General features: G+C 42.5%; 2 protein-coding genes across 2 annotated transcripts; one reads left to right on the forward strand and one right to left on the reverse strand.

Annotated features, from left to right (window-relative positions):
- Positions 1-234: 234 nt before the first annotated feature.
- nccrp1 (P1, F-box associated domain containing) lies at positions 235-5,835 on the forward strand. Its single transcript, XM_083986561.1, has 6 exons — positions 235-400; positions 2,213-2,293; positions 2,820-2,916; positions 3,022-3,117; positions 5,155-5,293; positions 5,393-5,835. The coding sequence occupies exons 1-6, from the start codon at positions 259-261 to the stop codon at positions 5,537-5,539; spliced, it is 702 nt and encodes a 233-aa protein (XP_083842687.1). The 5' UTR covers positions 235-258; the 3' UTR covers positions 5,540-5,835.
- A 3,175-nt stretch (positions 5,836-9,010) lies between these two features.
- On the reverse strand, positions 9,011-10,888 carry LOC310996568 (tripartite motif-containing protein 29-like; the record flags this gene model as incomplete). The annotated part of the gene is made up of 3 exons (XM_083985990.1): positions 9,011-9,239; positions 9,603-10,528; positions 10,751-10,888. The coding sequence occupies 3 exons, from the start codon at positions 10,886-10,888 to the stop codon at positions 9,011-9,013; spliced, it is 1,293 nt and encodes a 430-aa protein (XP_083842116.1).
- Between the last annotated feature and the right edge of the window lie 2,089 nt (positions 10,889-12,977).

The following is a 12,977-nucleotide window of genomic DNA, read 5'->3' on the forward strand; positions in this document are numbered from 1 at the left end:
ACAAAGTCAGAATCCTAAAATTAAAGTGACATTTGAGACTTTCTTCACACATGTCCCTACATTGATGATTGTCATAGGCTACATGTACTAAATCCCTCAGCTCCACTCCACTGCCTCTCCTGTTGTAAACCACTCTGCTCCTGTCGCTTTAAGAGGCCGGAGAGGCGCGTGCGTTGCAACGCCGGGGTGTGGCTCCATCTACGTGCTGCATTAAAGGTCTTCCTAAATTTCCGGGATGAATCAGTGTGAGAAAGCACCATGTCTGCCTCAGAGTTTCGGGCTAAGTGTGAGGCGGAGTGGGGTCTGCAGGGCGCCCCCATGCCTGCCGGTCTGGACTGGAAGCAGGTCTACGAGGCCAAGCCGCTCCGGAGGAACTTCCTGAAGAACCCCGCGCCTCACGGTAACACTTCTGTTGTTGTTTTTCCTGTTGTGACAGCTGGACGGCGGTAGTCTTAGACGAGGGATTAGATTGCAGGTGGACGGATCCACATCTGCAGCAGATGTGAGTCGGTCTCCTGTTGAACCTGCAATGGACTGATCCTGGAGCGGTTTCATCCTGAGGATCTGGACTGTAAACTGAACACACCTAGAATCTGACTAATCACGGACTTTAGACCCGAATCCTCAGGAAGTTCAGTGTGTCCACACACCTGTGGCTTCATGCAGTCTCTTGTCTCTAATGCAGAGAAGCATTAACTCACCTCTAGCTATATACAACAGACTTCCACTGTTTGTCATGTCAGTTATGTAATTATGCTGCTGTAAACCCTCTGGAACACTACACATCTGTGTTTATCTCCACCACTCTGACTCCTGACAGAAAATCAGAAGCATCTGAAAGTTTTAATTTGTCCAAGAGTGAAAAGGTCAATAGTGACAAGTGAGATGGGAAATAAATAATGATGATGATGATGATGATGTGTTGACCAGTCATGAGAAAGTGGTGAAGGATCATTGTAGGTCTGTTATAGCCTATTTATATCTCTTTATTCCTATTTCATATGACAGGAAGAGGGAAAGTACTTTAATCAGAGACTGTACAGACCTCCAAACCTGCAAATCCTTTCTAAAAACTCACCTTTTTAATCTGGCTTCTGATGTGTATTTAAGTCAGTAATTTCTGTTCTTATATTTTCAAGTTTTGTATATCATTTTATTTCTTTTGACATTGACATTGCTGACAATGTTCTGTATAATAATTTTGCACGTGAAAGCGAATATTATTATTATCATTACTTTACTCTGTCAGACAAAGAATGTTTAGTAAGGTATCGACACAAAAAATGAATTAGTGTGGCTGGAAGACGAGTGGAGAAGCTAAAGCATCTTTTTCAGTTTGATAAACAATATTTACATTTTCTTCGTATCTCGAAAAGGCCTGGGCAATGAGAAGAAGGTCAGTCTTCAGTTGTTTATGTATGTTTCATTTGTGTGTCTAGTTTTTGATGTTCTTAGTAAATGTGTCTTTTAATCCCATATGGGATGGGCCAAAGTAATATTCAGCGTTGCAACTGATCCCAAACCTGGGGACAGTTGCATCACAGATCAGGGACGGTTGGTTGCAACATATTAAAAACACATTCAATTTCACTGATTAACTTTTTATTTTTGTCTCAATAAGCATAGTATTCCTAAAAATGTGCATTGTCTTACAATAATACTAGTAGTATTTAGTTATTTAGTAATATTTATCAGAGAACAGTTGGAGTTTTGTTTTGCGTAGAACATAGGCCTTGATGTGCAGAAGTTACCGTGGTATTGAAACTCAATAGCTTAGTGTGAGACAAGAAGAATTGAACAATTTGCAATAGAAAAAACTCTACTTTTGGATGATTTATTCACTGTATGACATCATAATAAATTAACTTTTCTCCAATTTGCATAGGACAATATACAGTATGTGGCTACTTTTGTCCCATAGAACAAGATACAACTAGATTCATTCATTCATACTTTAAGAGCTAAACTAATGTCACTAATGCCAAGGAGCTCTATAAACATGATGACTGGACTGTGACACTGTTGTGAAGTAATCCTGCTGTTTACTCTGCTGATGTCTGTGTCAAGCTGCAGAATGGTGAGAAATAAGCTGACTGACTGAAATGTGTGTTTTTCACACAGAGACACACCCGATTTGTCAGATTCTCTGTCTTTGTGACTCAGTAGGTGTGGCTCCGTTTAACAATCACCACTGTGTCTTCCTCTTCCACAGGGCTGAGTAAAGACACCCCCCCACCCGAGGCCGACCTGCCCGAGGTGCCGGATCGTGGACCTCCACGTTCCCAGCCTGATGGTGAGAGACATAATCAAACCTGGGTTTTTGTTTGTTTGTTTGTTTGTCTTTGTTTTAACTTTATTTTGCAGTTTTTAATTAACAAACATACAATTTACACGAAAAGAAACGTACCCCCTCCCCATGGTGTACACATTAAGTCTCCTATCATACTGTAGATCACAGATACACGTTTCTTCCTATAAGGCTCCAGTCCTAGAATTGTATTTTAAATGATTCTTAGGTGGTGGGAAGGGAAATGAGGGAAACTTTTCTCTGAAGAAATCTAAAATAATGCGATCTGGCTTTATTGTGGTCATTCTCGAGTGTTTCAAATGAAATAAAAACGTTATCAGGTTACAAATCACAGAAGAACATCAACCCATTTCTATACCAACAATGAAATGCATTGTCGAACCCAGATGGAAGAAAAAAGGTGGTTATCTGCTACTGGGAAATAGCTGCTATACTGCTTTAAATCGAAATGACAACCGGGTTTGTGAACTTTATACTACAGTTACAATCAAGCTAAGCTCTGAATTCACAGGTGACTTCAGCGGCTGGACCACCAGCGTAGAAGTCCTCCCGTATGACTCGAGTGGTGTCCCAGCCGGTGCTGTGATCTGTGGTCTGCCTCAGTTCAGGTAAGTTGCTGCTGAGGGACAGACATATACAGATTATGAAGGGTCTGTCCCATACGATGAGCGTGGTGTGGTGGACCTGTCCTGAACGTGTCCTGTTGTCCTCAGCTGGTTCTCCATGGAGCAGGTGGTGGACCTGAAGGCAGAGGGACTGTGGGAGGAGCTGCTGGATCAGTTTCAGCCTGAAATCGCTGTTCAAGACTGGTGAGTCGGTTAGCGCCTCCCACCTCCCACCTCCATGCATGATTCGTTATCACTGCAGCCTTATCAGCTCGTTTGGTGCACATATACGTACTGTACTGTATATAGTACAAGTTTTACAGTGTATGTCTGTGTAGGTGGAGTGTGGGTTTGTCAGTGATTGTATGGATGACGTGTGGTGTTCAGGTTGCCTGGGTGTAACAATAATGTCCAGACAGTGGTGATATGATTTGACCTGCCTTCGACTAATGGAACTGTATTAGCTTAGCATCGAAGTGCTAATCCTCTTTGACAGCACAAAGAAACTAAAACATAAAGGAACTTCAAATAAATTGACATCTAATATTCAATATTTTTATATGATTGGTCAGTTCATTATTGCACTACCATGTGATCATATATTTGTGAAGCCTTTTTCACATTATTTGGAGAAATGTCATCAATTTCTCGGGTCTCTGGCTCATTCCACATCTCTGCAAATAGAGTTGGTAGATATTGATGAATAGGCCACACCCACTTTCATCTATCAATATAGACGTTGATACTTGCACTCAGATCATATAAGCTGGTGAAAATTTGCCCTTTAGATTTTGAGGTAGACGTTTTTTGGTATTTGTGGCGACCCCTGTATGGATCAGACTTAAAGCAGATATCAGTGGAATGTTTTTGTTAATATAAGTCCTAAATAGTCCTATTTTCCGTCAGCAATCACTTACATGAAGTATTTCAGCCTAAACACGAGTCTCTCCGTCACTCTGCTCTGCTGTAACCCGAGGAGAAAATTTTCCTTGTGGGATACAAGTGTTATCCAATGAGGAGAGAGAACGGCATGAAGGGCTGTGTGTGCAGCCAAGGGATGCGCGTGAATGTGGTGACGTAGCACGAGGACCAATTGATGCCTGACAAGGGCGGGGGCTGCTAACTCATGGTGCGTTCAAAGAAACTCGTACTTTGTGTTTTTCCTTCCTGTGAAGTCATACCAGTTCGATCTGGTACGAGTTCACGGGTCGGAAGTTACGAGTGGCCGTTATAGGGAACTTTCACAGACAACAGGATGGTAAAAACACGAGCTACGGGTTACCTGGAACGCTACCAAGTCGTAGTTGTGACTTGAAGCTGTAACTTACGGTTTCAAAAGCCTGCCTTGAACGCAGCATTAGCCGAAACGGCCGTGAAGCTGATATCTGCTTTAACAAAGATATTTTCGCTGATTGCTTTTCAACCAATCTTAGATTGAATGGAATTAGAATCTGTATTTTAGTCATAGATAGATAGATAGATAGATAGATAGATAGATAGATAGATAGATAGATAGATAGATAGATAGATAGATAGATAGATAGATAGATAGATAGATAGATAGATAGATAGATAGATAGATAGATTTTTAGGGGAAAGCATGGCACAAAATAAATCACAGAAACACAAAAAATACATAAAACACGTAGTGTTTAAAAACACTATAAATTCCATGTAAGAAAGTGTGTCTGTTGTAACTCCTTGCACATTTTCTGGAGAGTGCGTATAAATTAATCAGAGGCAGTCATTGTACAGTTGTATTGTGCTGGGTATGAATGGGTTTTTTGTAGCGCTCTCAGCAGCAGGGGTTTACCACATTTGGTTTAGCTATTTTCAAAAATGATTAAGTTCTATTGTTTTACTGTAGGCAGAATATAATGATCCAGTTGTCTTTTTGTAGAGCACTTTAAGCTGGAGTTGTGTGCCAGATTTCAAATCAAGCAGTGCATTTTGGAGCCTTTATAACAGCACCAGCTTCTGACCGACGTGGCTCATACTTTTTAGAAACCTGATGCACAGCCTCTTCAGTCACCTGGCTGAGATCCATCTTTCTATCTCAATAAACCTGAGCTTCGTTAGAACCCAGACTAGTTGCAGCCTGTTATTAATGAAGTTAACAGGAAATTACTCACTTGTAAACTAAACTGTCAACCAGTAACCTAAGTGGATTAGTGTCAACAATCTGTCAACTCATGAACATGGTTGTATAAAACTGCTGAACTCCGTCTGACTGTGACTCAGGTATGAGGAGAGTCAGCTGCATGAGTCCATCTACCAGCTGCATGTGAAGCTGCTGGCTGCAGACAAGAGCACAGTCATCTCAGAGCACTCAGCCAGCCCCACCGAGGACCTCAGCACCTACTCACACAACTGGAAGGAGGTGAGGGAGCCGGTCCACCACTGACAGGTGACGGTGGTTACGGTGGTGGAACTGCTTCCATCCAGCTCTCTGACTGCATGTCTCTGTGTCGGCCTGCAGGTGGCGCACGTGTTCTCTGGCTACGGACCCGGGGTGAGATACGTCCACTTCCTGCACCGCGTGAAGAACAGCTTCCTGAACGGCTTCTGGCAAACACGCTTCACTGGCAGCTCGGTGACCGTCAGACCGGTCAAAACCAGCTCCTGAGTCCTGGACTGGATCCAGGCTCATCTGCTGTCACACTCTAACTAAACCAAACCAAACTACATGTAATCAAACCTGAAGACAAACGATGCGTCAAACCGGTTCTTATTGGTTTGATTTAAGTGCACTTACTTGATTTACATTTTTTTATGCTGAGTGTTAAGAATGAGAAATTTTACATTTGTTTTAGAGAGATTAGAGATGATATACTGGTGTATAATCATGCTAATGTGCCTTTCACCAAAATGTTCACCGCACTTTGGTTGATCTGGTTGTTTTAGGTGTGCCACATAATTAAAGCGGATTTCATAATAAAATTCAGTGGATTCATTCTTTTAAGACAGGGTTATTGTCTGAAAAACACTGAGCAGCAATCACTTCTGGTGCATTTAGTCTAATGGTGAACATGTCCAGTATGCAAATCAACAGAGAAGACCCCTGCTTTCTTTGACAGTAATAACACATAGGGATCTGGTTTCAGTGAAATTCCTCCCTTCAATCGGATTAAACCATAAAACCACATTAAGTCTATCAAGTCTACAGCTGCTTATCCCATCCATTGATTTGTTTTCTCATTTAGTTACATTTAAACACAAGAAAGTGAATGAACACTATTTCATTCACTGTCTAACTGATAAACCCTTTCTTAGACTTAATTAATGCTTGATAAATCATTCACTAACAATTTATTAAAGGGATAGTTCAACATTTTTGGCAAATTGGCCCATTGCCATAATCCCTAAAGTTTTAGGAGTAGGTTTGTTACTTTAAATTGTCGGTGCAAGCTATTTTTAGAACGGCGGAGCAGAGCTGCGCTACGGAGGCTAATGGGATTTCTTCATCAAATACACAATCCAACAACTCCAGAACGCTCTGGTGGACAAGTTGTGACCTGCACATTCACCATGCTATGAGATAATAACAGAAGGTTACAAGACTGAGTTGTTTTCAAGGTAAATGCAGAGACTGCTTGACGAAAAACTGCCCCGACAGGAACGTGCATCAGCGGTTTTGCATGAATTTACCTCGAAAACAACTCCATCTCATAACGTTACGAGACAGAACAACGTGGTGAATGTGCAGGTCACAACTTGTCCACGAGAGCGTTTTGGAGTTGTTGGTTTGTGTATTTGATGAGTTTGATGAGGGAAACCAAAAAATCCCATTAGCCTTCGTAGCGTAGCTCTGAGCAGCTCGCGGCTCTGCTCCGCCGTTCTAAAAACAGCTTGCACCGACAATTAAAGGTAACAAACCTACTCAAAACCATAGGGATTATGGCAATTTGCCAAAATGTTGAACTATCCCTTTAATCTATTCTATCACTTCATTCAAACTTCAGACCTTATTAACCAACGATTTGTTTGCATTTATAAACTTGGTGGCTTATTAGAAAGTCAAATACTGTTAAACATTCCTTCATAAACAGCATAAACATCGCACAAAAAGTAAGGACATTTATGTTTGGTAGATTATATCTTTGTTGTAACAGTGCTTCGTGGAAGTAAATCTTATAAAGTTGGAAAGCCTGTTTATTTCCCTTTTAAATTTCCACATTTATGCTTGTGGGATGAGCAGAGCTGAGTATGTGGGTTGCACCCATGAAAAACTTGCCAAATCTTCTCTTCCAAACACAAATCTCCTTCCTTTTCTGGGATGTTTATATAACTGCATAGTTCCCTGAGAGAAAAGATAAACACCAGTCGACGGGATCTTTCCTAACCTGGTAACCCAAAGCATGGCACAGTGCATTACCTAATGATTCATCCATCATTAATAAAGCAGTTACAGTTCAAGTACAATTTGTAATCCATGTGTCTTATTGGATGATGCCATCACATTATGAAGTGTGAACAGGCTCACTCTGATTCCATGTGAAAAAGATAAGATAAGATAAGATTATGCCTTTATTTATGCCAGAATATGGAGATTTCAAAAACATTGCAGTATAGAAAATATATATAAATGTAAAAATGTACATACAAGAAAAAGGTGCAAATACAAATATGCAACATAGAAAAATCTGTTTCTTTTTTTTAAAAATAAATTGTGCTTCTAGACAAGTATTGCACGTCTGTTGTTTGCTCTCCTGGAACAGACCTGATTGTAGAGTCTGACAGCAGACGGGAGGGAGACAACAGATGGAGAGAAAGCTATTTGTGAAGTTCTGCAGAGTTGTAAGAGTCAGTCTGAGATCTCATGCAGAAACAGAGGAGCTGGCAGTTGGTCCGAGATGCTGAACCACCAGAGCTGCCAAATTCCTCAACAACTGTGTGCAGGTGTGCCGAGGGGGAAAAGAGGGTCACAGCTGACACTGATGGAGGTGTTCTGTTTCCTGCTCTTTGGATGGAGCTCTCCATCCATCGCGGGCAGGGGAGCGTATTCCCCAGGTCCTATGTTCCCCGTTTTTACCCAAAAAGGGTCCTATGTTCCCCGTTTTTACCAAAAAGGATCTATTCTTGTGGAGTTTTAGTAAAATAGCAACTGGACTTCTTCTCTTGATTGAAGACGTTTCACCCCTCATCCAAGAGGCTTCTTCAGTTCTGAGACTAATGCAAGGACCCAGGTAACCCAGGTATTTAAACCCAGAGTGGGTGGTCCTATGTTTGGTTTCAGGTGAAACCAAAGTCACATGACCACACCCCCGAGGGTCCTATGTTCCCCGTTTTTACCAAAAAATGATCTATGTTCCCAGTTTTTACCAAAAAGGGTCCTATGATGTTCCCGTTTTTTTTTTTAAAAAAAGGGTCCTATGTTCCCCAGTCACAATACATACTGGGGAACATAGGACCCTTTTTCTGAAAAAGGGACCTATGTTCCCCGTTTTTACCAAAAAGGATCCTATGTTCCCCGGTCACAATACATACTGGGGAACATAGGACCCTTTTTCTGAAAAAGGGACCTATGTTCCCCACTGTTTCTGGGAAACATGGGAACTTTAAAAAAAATAAGGGCCCTATGTTCCCCGCTATTGCTGGTCGATGGACTCTCTCTATCTATCTGGCCTGTCTAGCCTCTACCTACTGTACTAAATTTAACCAACTCCTTTCTTCATTACCTGAACCCAACCAATGGGACAATTACACTTCTCACTCAAAAATAGGCAAAAATCTGCAAAGTCACAACTCCACTTCCAGGTATGGGTACAAAAATTGCATGTTTCCCGGGTCCTTTTGGGGGAAAGCGGGGAACATAGAACCTTTTTTTAGAAAAAGGGTTCTATGTTCCCCGGTCCCATACAAAGTGGGGAACATAGGGATGATCCCATGGGCAGCACACCAGATCCACTGCATTGGTGGAGAGGTCAACCCAGTTATATTAAAACAGAGAAATTGACACTGCCCAATACTCCAATGACTTTTTTACATAACCGGTGTGTGTGTGTGTGTGTGTGTGTGTGTGTGTGTGTGTGTGTGTGTGTGTGTGTGTGTGTGTGTGTGTGTGTGTGTGTGTGTGTGTGTGTGTGTGTGTGTGTGTTTACTTGAGCACACACAACTCAGCTGAACCTCCAGGAGAAAGTGGAATCCAGAATCCAAGATGTAGAGGCTGAGTGAAGGTGGTCTGGACTCTGTGGAGGAGAGTCATGGTTTCCATGACACTGTAGAAAGACAGAGTACCTGCCCTGTGATCCAGGTACACTCCTATTCTGGACGACCGAGGGCCTGAGACGGAGGTCTCATTACTGTTATGTCTGAATGTGTAACCACTGTTGCAGTTTAATGACCAGGATTTGTCATTGAATCCAAATCCAGATTCATACCCTGTCCCTGTTCTCTTGATGTTCTTGTAGACAACTGCTATAAAAACGTTACCACTCCACTTCACCTCCCAGTAACAACGTCCTGTCAGACCCTCTGTACTCAGGACCTGACAACATCCAGTGAATCTGTCTGGATGACTTGGATATGGCTGGTCCACACTCATCTGAGTTACTTTTCTGTTCTTGTCACTCAGTAAAAAACGTGTGTATGCTGTGTTTGAATCCCAAATTATTTGTTTTGAAAATCTCAAGAACTCATCTCTGGTCTGAGGTTCTCTGTGCAGTAGCAGAACTACTTGAGTCACTGACCATGAGACCTTTGACCCCTCCTCATTGAGAACAGCCTCCACTTTGTCTCTGGCCTCTGACACTGCTGCTGTCACTTCTTTAAAATACGTCAGAGGTTGTTGAGGGATGCTGAGTAAACCTGTTTCCTCACCCAGAGGTGACAGAGAGGGGTAGTTGTTTAGGAAATGGAGGTAGTCCTCTGTGATTGACAGCTGCTCCAGACCAGAGTCTTTCCTCCTCAGCTCAGTGATCTCCTGCTGCAGCTTCTCCTCCAGCTCTTTGACTCGACTCACTTCAGTTTCCTGTTGAGATCTGATCTGCTGCTTCACCTCAGACCTTCTCTTCTCAATGAGTTGGATCAAGTGGGTGAAGGTCTTCTCACTGTTACTAACAGCTTCATCAGAAGAGAGGTTGATGGCCTCCGCCTCCTGTTGAAGCACCTTCACATCTTTCTCTCTGTCCTGGATTCTCTGTTGGATCTTTTGACGACTCAGCCCGAGCTCCTTCTGTTTCTCAGCCCTTTCTGCTACAGCTGTGACTGTGTCGTGGCCTTTGTGTTCTTCCACAGAGCAGAGAGAACAGATACACTGCTGATCAGTGCGGCAGAAAATCCTCATTACCTCATTATGGCGAGGGCAGATGTTCTCCAGAAGTTTTGTAGAGGCTTCGACCAGCGTGTGTTTCTTCAGTGGAGCTACGTCATAGTGAGGCTGAAGGTGCTGCTCACAGTAAGAGGCCGTACACATGAGACAGGACTTGAAGGCTTTCAGCTTCCTCCCAGTGCAGAAGTCACAGGCCACGTCTCCAGGTCCAGCGTAGGAGTGATCAGCTGAAGCAGCTTTCAGTCCTACCTTCTTCAGTTCCTCCACGAACTCTGCTACCAGGGTGTTTTTCACCAGGGCTGGCCTTGGTGTGAAGCTCTGTCTGCACTGAGGGCAGCTTTTCTTCTGATCATCTTCACCCCAGTAGTTTTTTTTTTATTTTTTTTTTTTTGCTTTTTTTTTATTTGATAGTGATGACAGTAGAGATAGACAGGAAATGGGGAGGCAGAGAGAGGGGGAATGACACGCAGGAAAGGTCTGCCCGACGCGGGATTCGAACCGGGGACGCCTGCGGCGAGGACTGTAGCCTCTACATGGGACGGCCGCTCTACCCACTGCGCCACGCACCGCCCCACCCCAGTAGTTTTTAATACAGCTCATACAGTAGCTGTGTCCACAGGGAATAGTCACCGGCTCCTTTAGAAGATCCAGACAGATCGAACAGCTCAATTTGTCCTCATCCAACTGAATTTTTCGCTGCGCCATTTCTCCTCTACGACCGTCTCCAAAGTCAAGACGTTTCACTCTGGATTACCAAGTTGTTCTCTGAGCCACATCAGCTCTGACACGTCACCTGTTTCCAATTATGAGGTTCAAGGTTCATTTATTGACATTCATAAACATGCTCTCACATGGAGACAATGAAATTTGTTACTCGGGTCAAAGTAGCGCAATAAAGTGACAGTAAAAACAGGAGCAGTGAGCTGGAATAGTCTTTACACATGGAGCCTGCTGTCATAAAGCAGCTGGTGATTGACTCAAACTCAGGGATCAGACAGGAAAAGTCAAAGTTTTTTCAAAGTCTGAGGTCAGACGTGTGATGTCAGTAAATACAAGTAAATAAAACAGCCGAGGAGCATCAAACAAGAAACAAATCACATCATCAGATTGAAGCAGCTTTGCAGCAGTGGTCGGAGCCATTTTGGACAAATTTAGGAAATTCTGAGCAACAAGAGACAAAATAGGAAGACAACAAGAACATCAGCTTTACAACATCCATTCTGCCTCAGCTGAGGTTTGAACTCACAACTTCTGACACCAACAACCATCCCTCAACCTGGTGTGGCTTCACAAATGGACTAAGCCGGTCACCATGGTGACAGCAGCTGTCAAGGCAGATTTCAAAAATTGTCAAAATCTCAAAAATTCTGTTATCAAGACAAACGTCTGATAATACATATATTGCATTTCGACAGCATGGAGATGTTGGTGATTTGTTTTCGATAAGTGTTTGATCCATAAGAGAAACACTGATGTTTAAAAATGCCACTTTTACATTGACTGCAGTTGTTCACAAGAGCAGAACAGGGTCACTGTAGGCTATCACAGTTCACTAAAACTAAAACTAGCAGTGAAAAAATAATCTAGTAAACTGAAATAAAAATAAAAATGACAATTTCTCTAAAAAGGAGAACTAACTCCAACCTCCAGGTTTGATGCTAAACTGCAGTAAAGTAAAGTAGAGTCAGATAACATCAGTTTAGTTGTAGTTTTCTTGTCGATGTCTAAAGCTGCAGGAAGAAAACGCCACAGCTCAATATGGGACGACTTGGAGTACGACCCACAGGTAGATAAGAGTGAATGGAACCTGATGAGGACTGATGGGAACATTATGGGATGGATGCAACTAAAAGGGAACAAGTTCATTTTCAGAGGTCTGACCGAGGCTTTCTTCTAAAACCTGAACAACTACGATTAAGAGAAAGACTAAATAAAAACTACAACTAAGACTAAATAAAAACTACAACTAAGACCAAGACTAAATACAAACTAGAAAATGCAGAAAATGCATGTGAATGCTGAAAGCAGCTGAAAGCTGTTGCTGAAGCAATGCTGAATGAGCTGAAGAAATTGTTGAATCAATGCTAAATTAGTTGAAGAAACTGCTAAAGCAATGTTGAAAAGGCTAATGCTAAAGCTGAAACATCTAACTTGTAGTATGAGATGAATGCCTTTTTAAAGGTAAAAAGCAGTAGAAATGCTAAAGGGAGAAGAAAACATGTTTAAATGTAATGGTTAAATAGTTGAAATCTGCAGCTAACCTGACAGGAAGGAAAACTAATGAACCACCGCTAACATAGCCGAAGCAATGGCTGAGAATAAATTAAAAAGTAGAACATGTAAGATTTTGAATGAAATGGCTGGAAATTACTTGAATTGTTGAAGAGGATAATGAAGACATGAACATTTTGAAAAATTCCTGAATTCATTGATTCCTTTTCTATACCGCTTATCCTGCACTAGGGTCATGGGTGAGCTGGAGCCACAGCTGACTTTGGGCGAGAGGCGGGGTTCACCCTGGACAGGTCACCAGTCTATCGCAGGGCCAACATATAGACAGACAACCATTCACACTCATTCACACCTATGGGCAATTTAGAGTCACCAATTAACCTAACCTGCGTGTCATTGGACTGTGGGAGGAAGCCAGAGTACCCAGAGAGAACCCATGCATGCACGGGGAGAACATGCAAACTCCACACAGAAGGGCCCCAGCCGGCCGGCGGGTTTGAACCCAGAACCCTCTTGCTGTGAGGCGACAGTGCTAATCACTGCACCACCATGCCGCCCGGTG

The sequence above is a fragment of the Trachurus trachurus genome (assembly GCF_905171665.1).
Source record: "Trachurus trachurus genome assembly, chromosome: 14".
NCBI lineage: Eukaryota > Metazoa > Chordata > Actinopteri > Carangiformes > Carangidae > Trachurus > Trachurus trachurus.

What these genes read in the sequence shown, in the direction of transcription:
- nccrp1 (XM_083986561.1), top strand. Translation starts at nt 259, where the DNA reads ATGTCTGCCTCAGAGTTTCGGGCTAAGTGTGAGGCGGAGTGGGGTCTG. An exon ending in GAAGAACCCCGCGCCTCACG is followed by an intron (nt 401 to 2,212) that starts GTAACACTTCTG and finishes CCTCTTCCACAG; the next exon opens with GGCTGAGTAAAGACACCCCC. An exon ending in GAAATCGCTGTTCAAGACTG is followed by an intron (nt 3,118 to 5,154) that starts GTGAGTCGGTTA and finishes ACTGTGACTCAG; the next exon opens with GTATGAGGAGAGTCAGCTGC.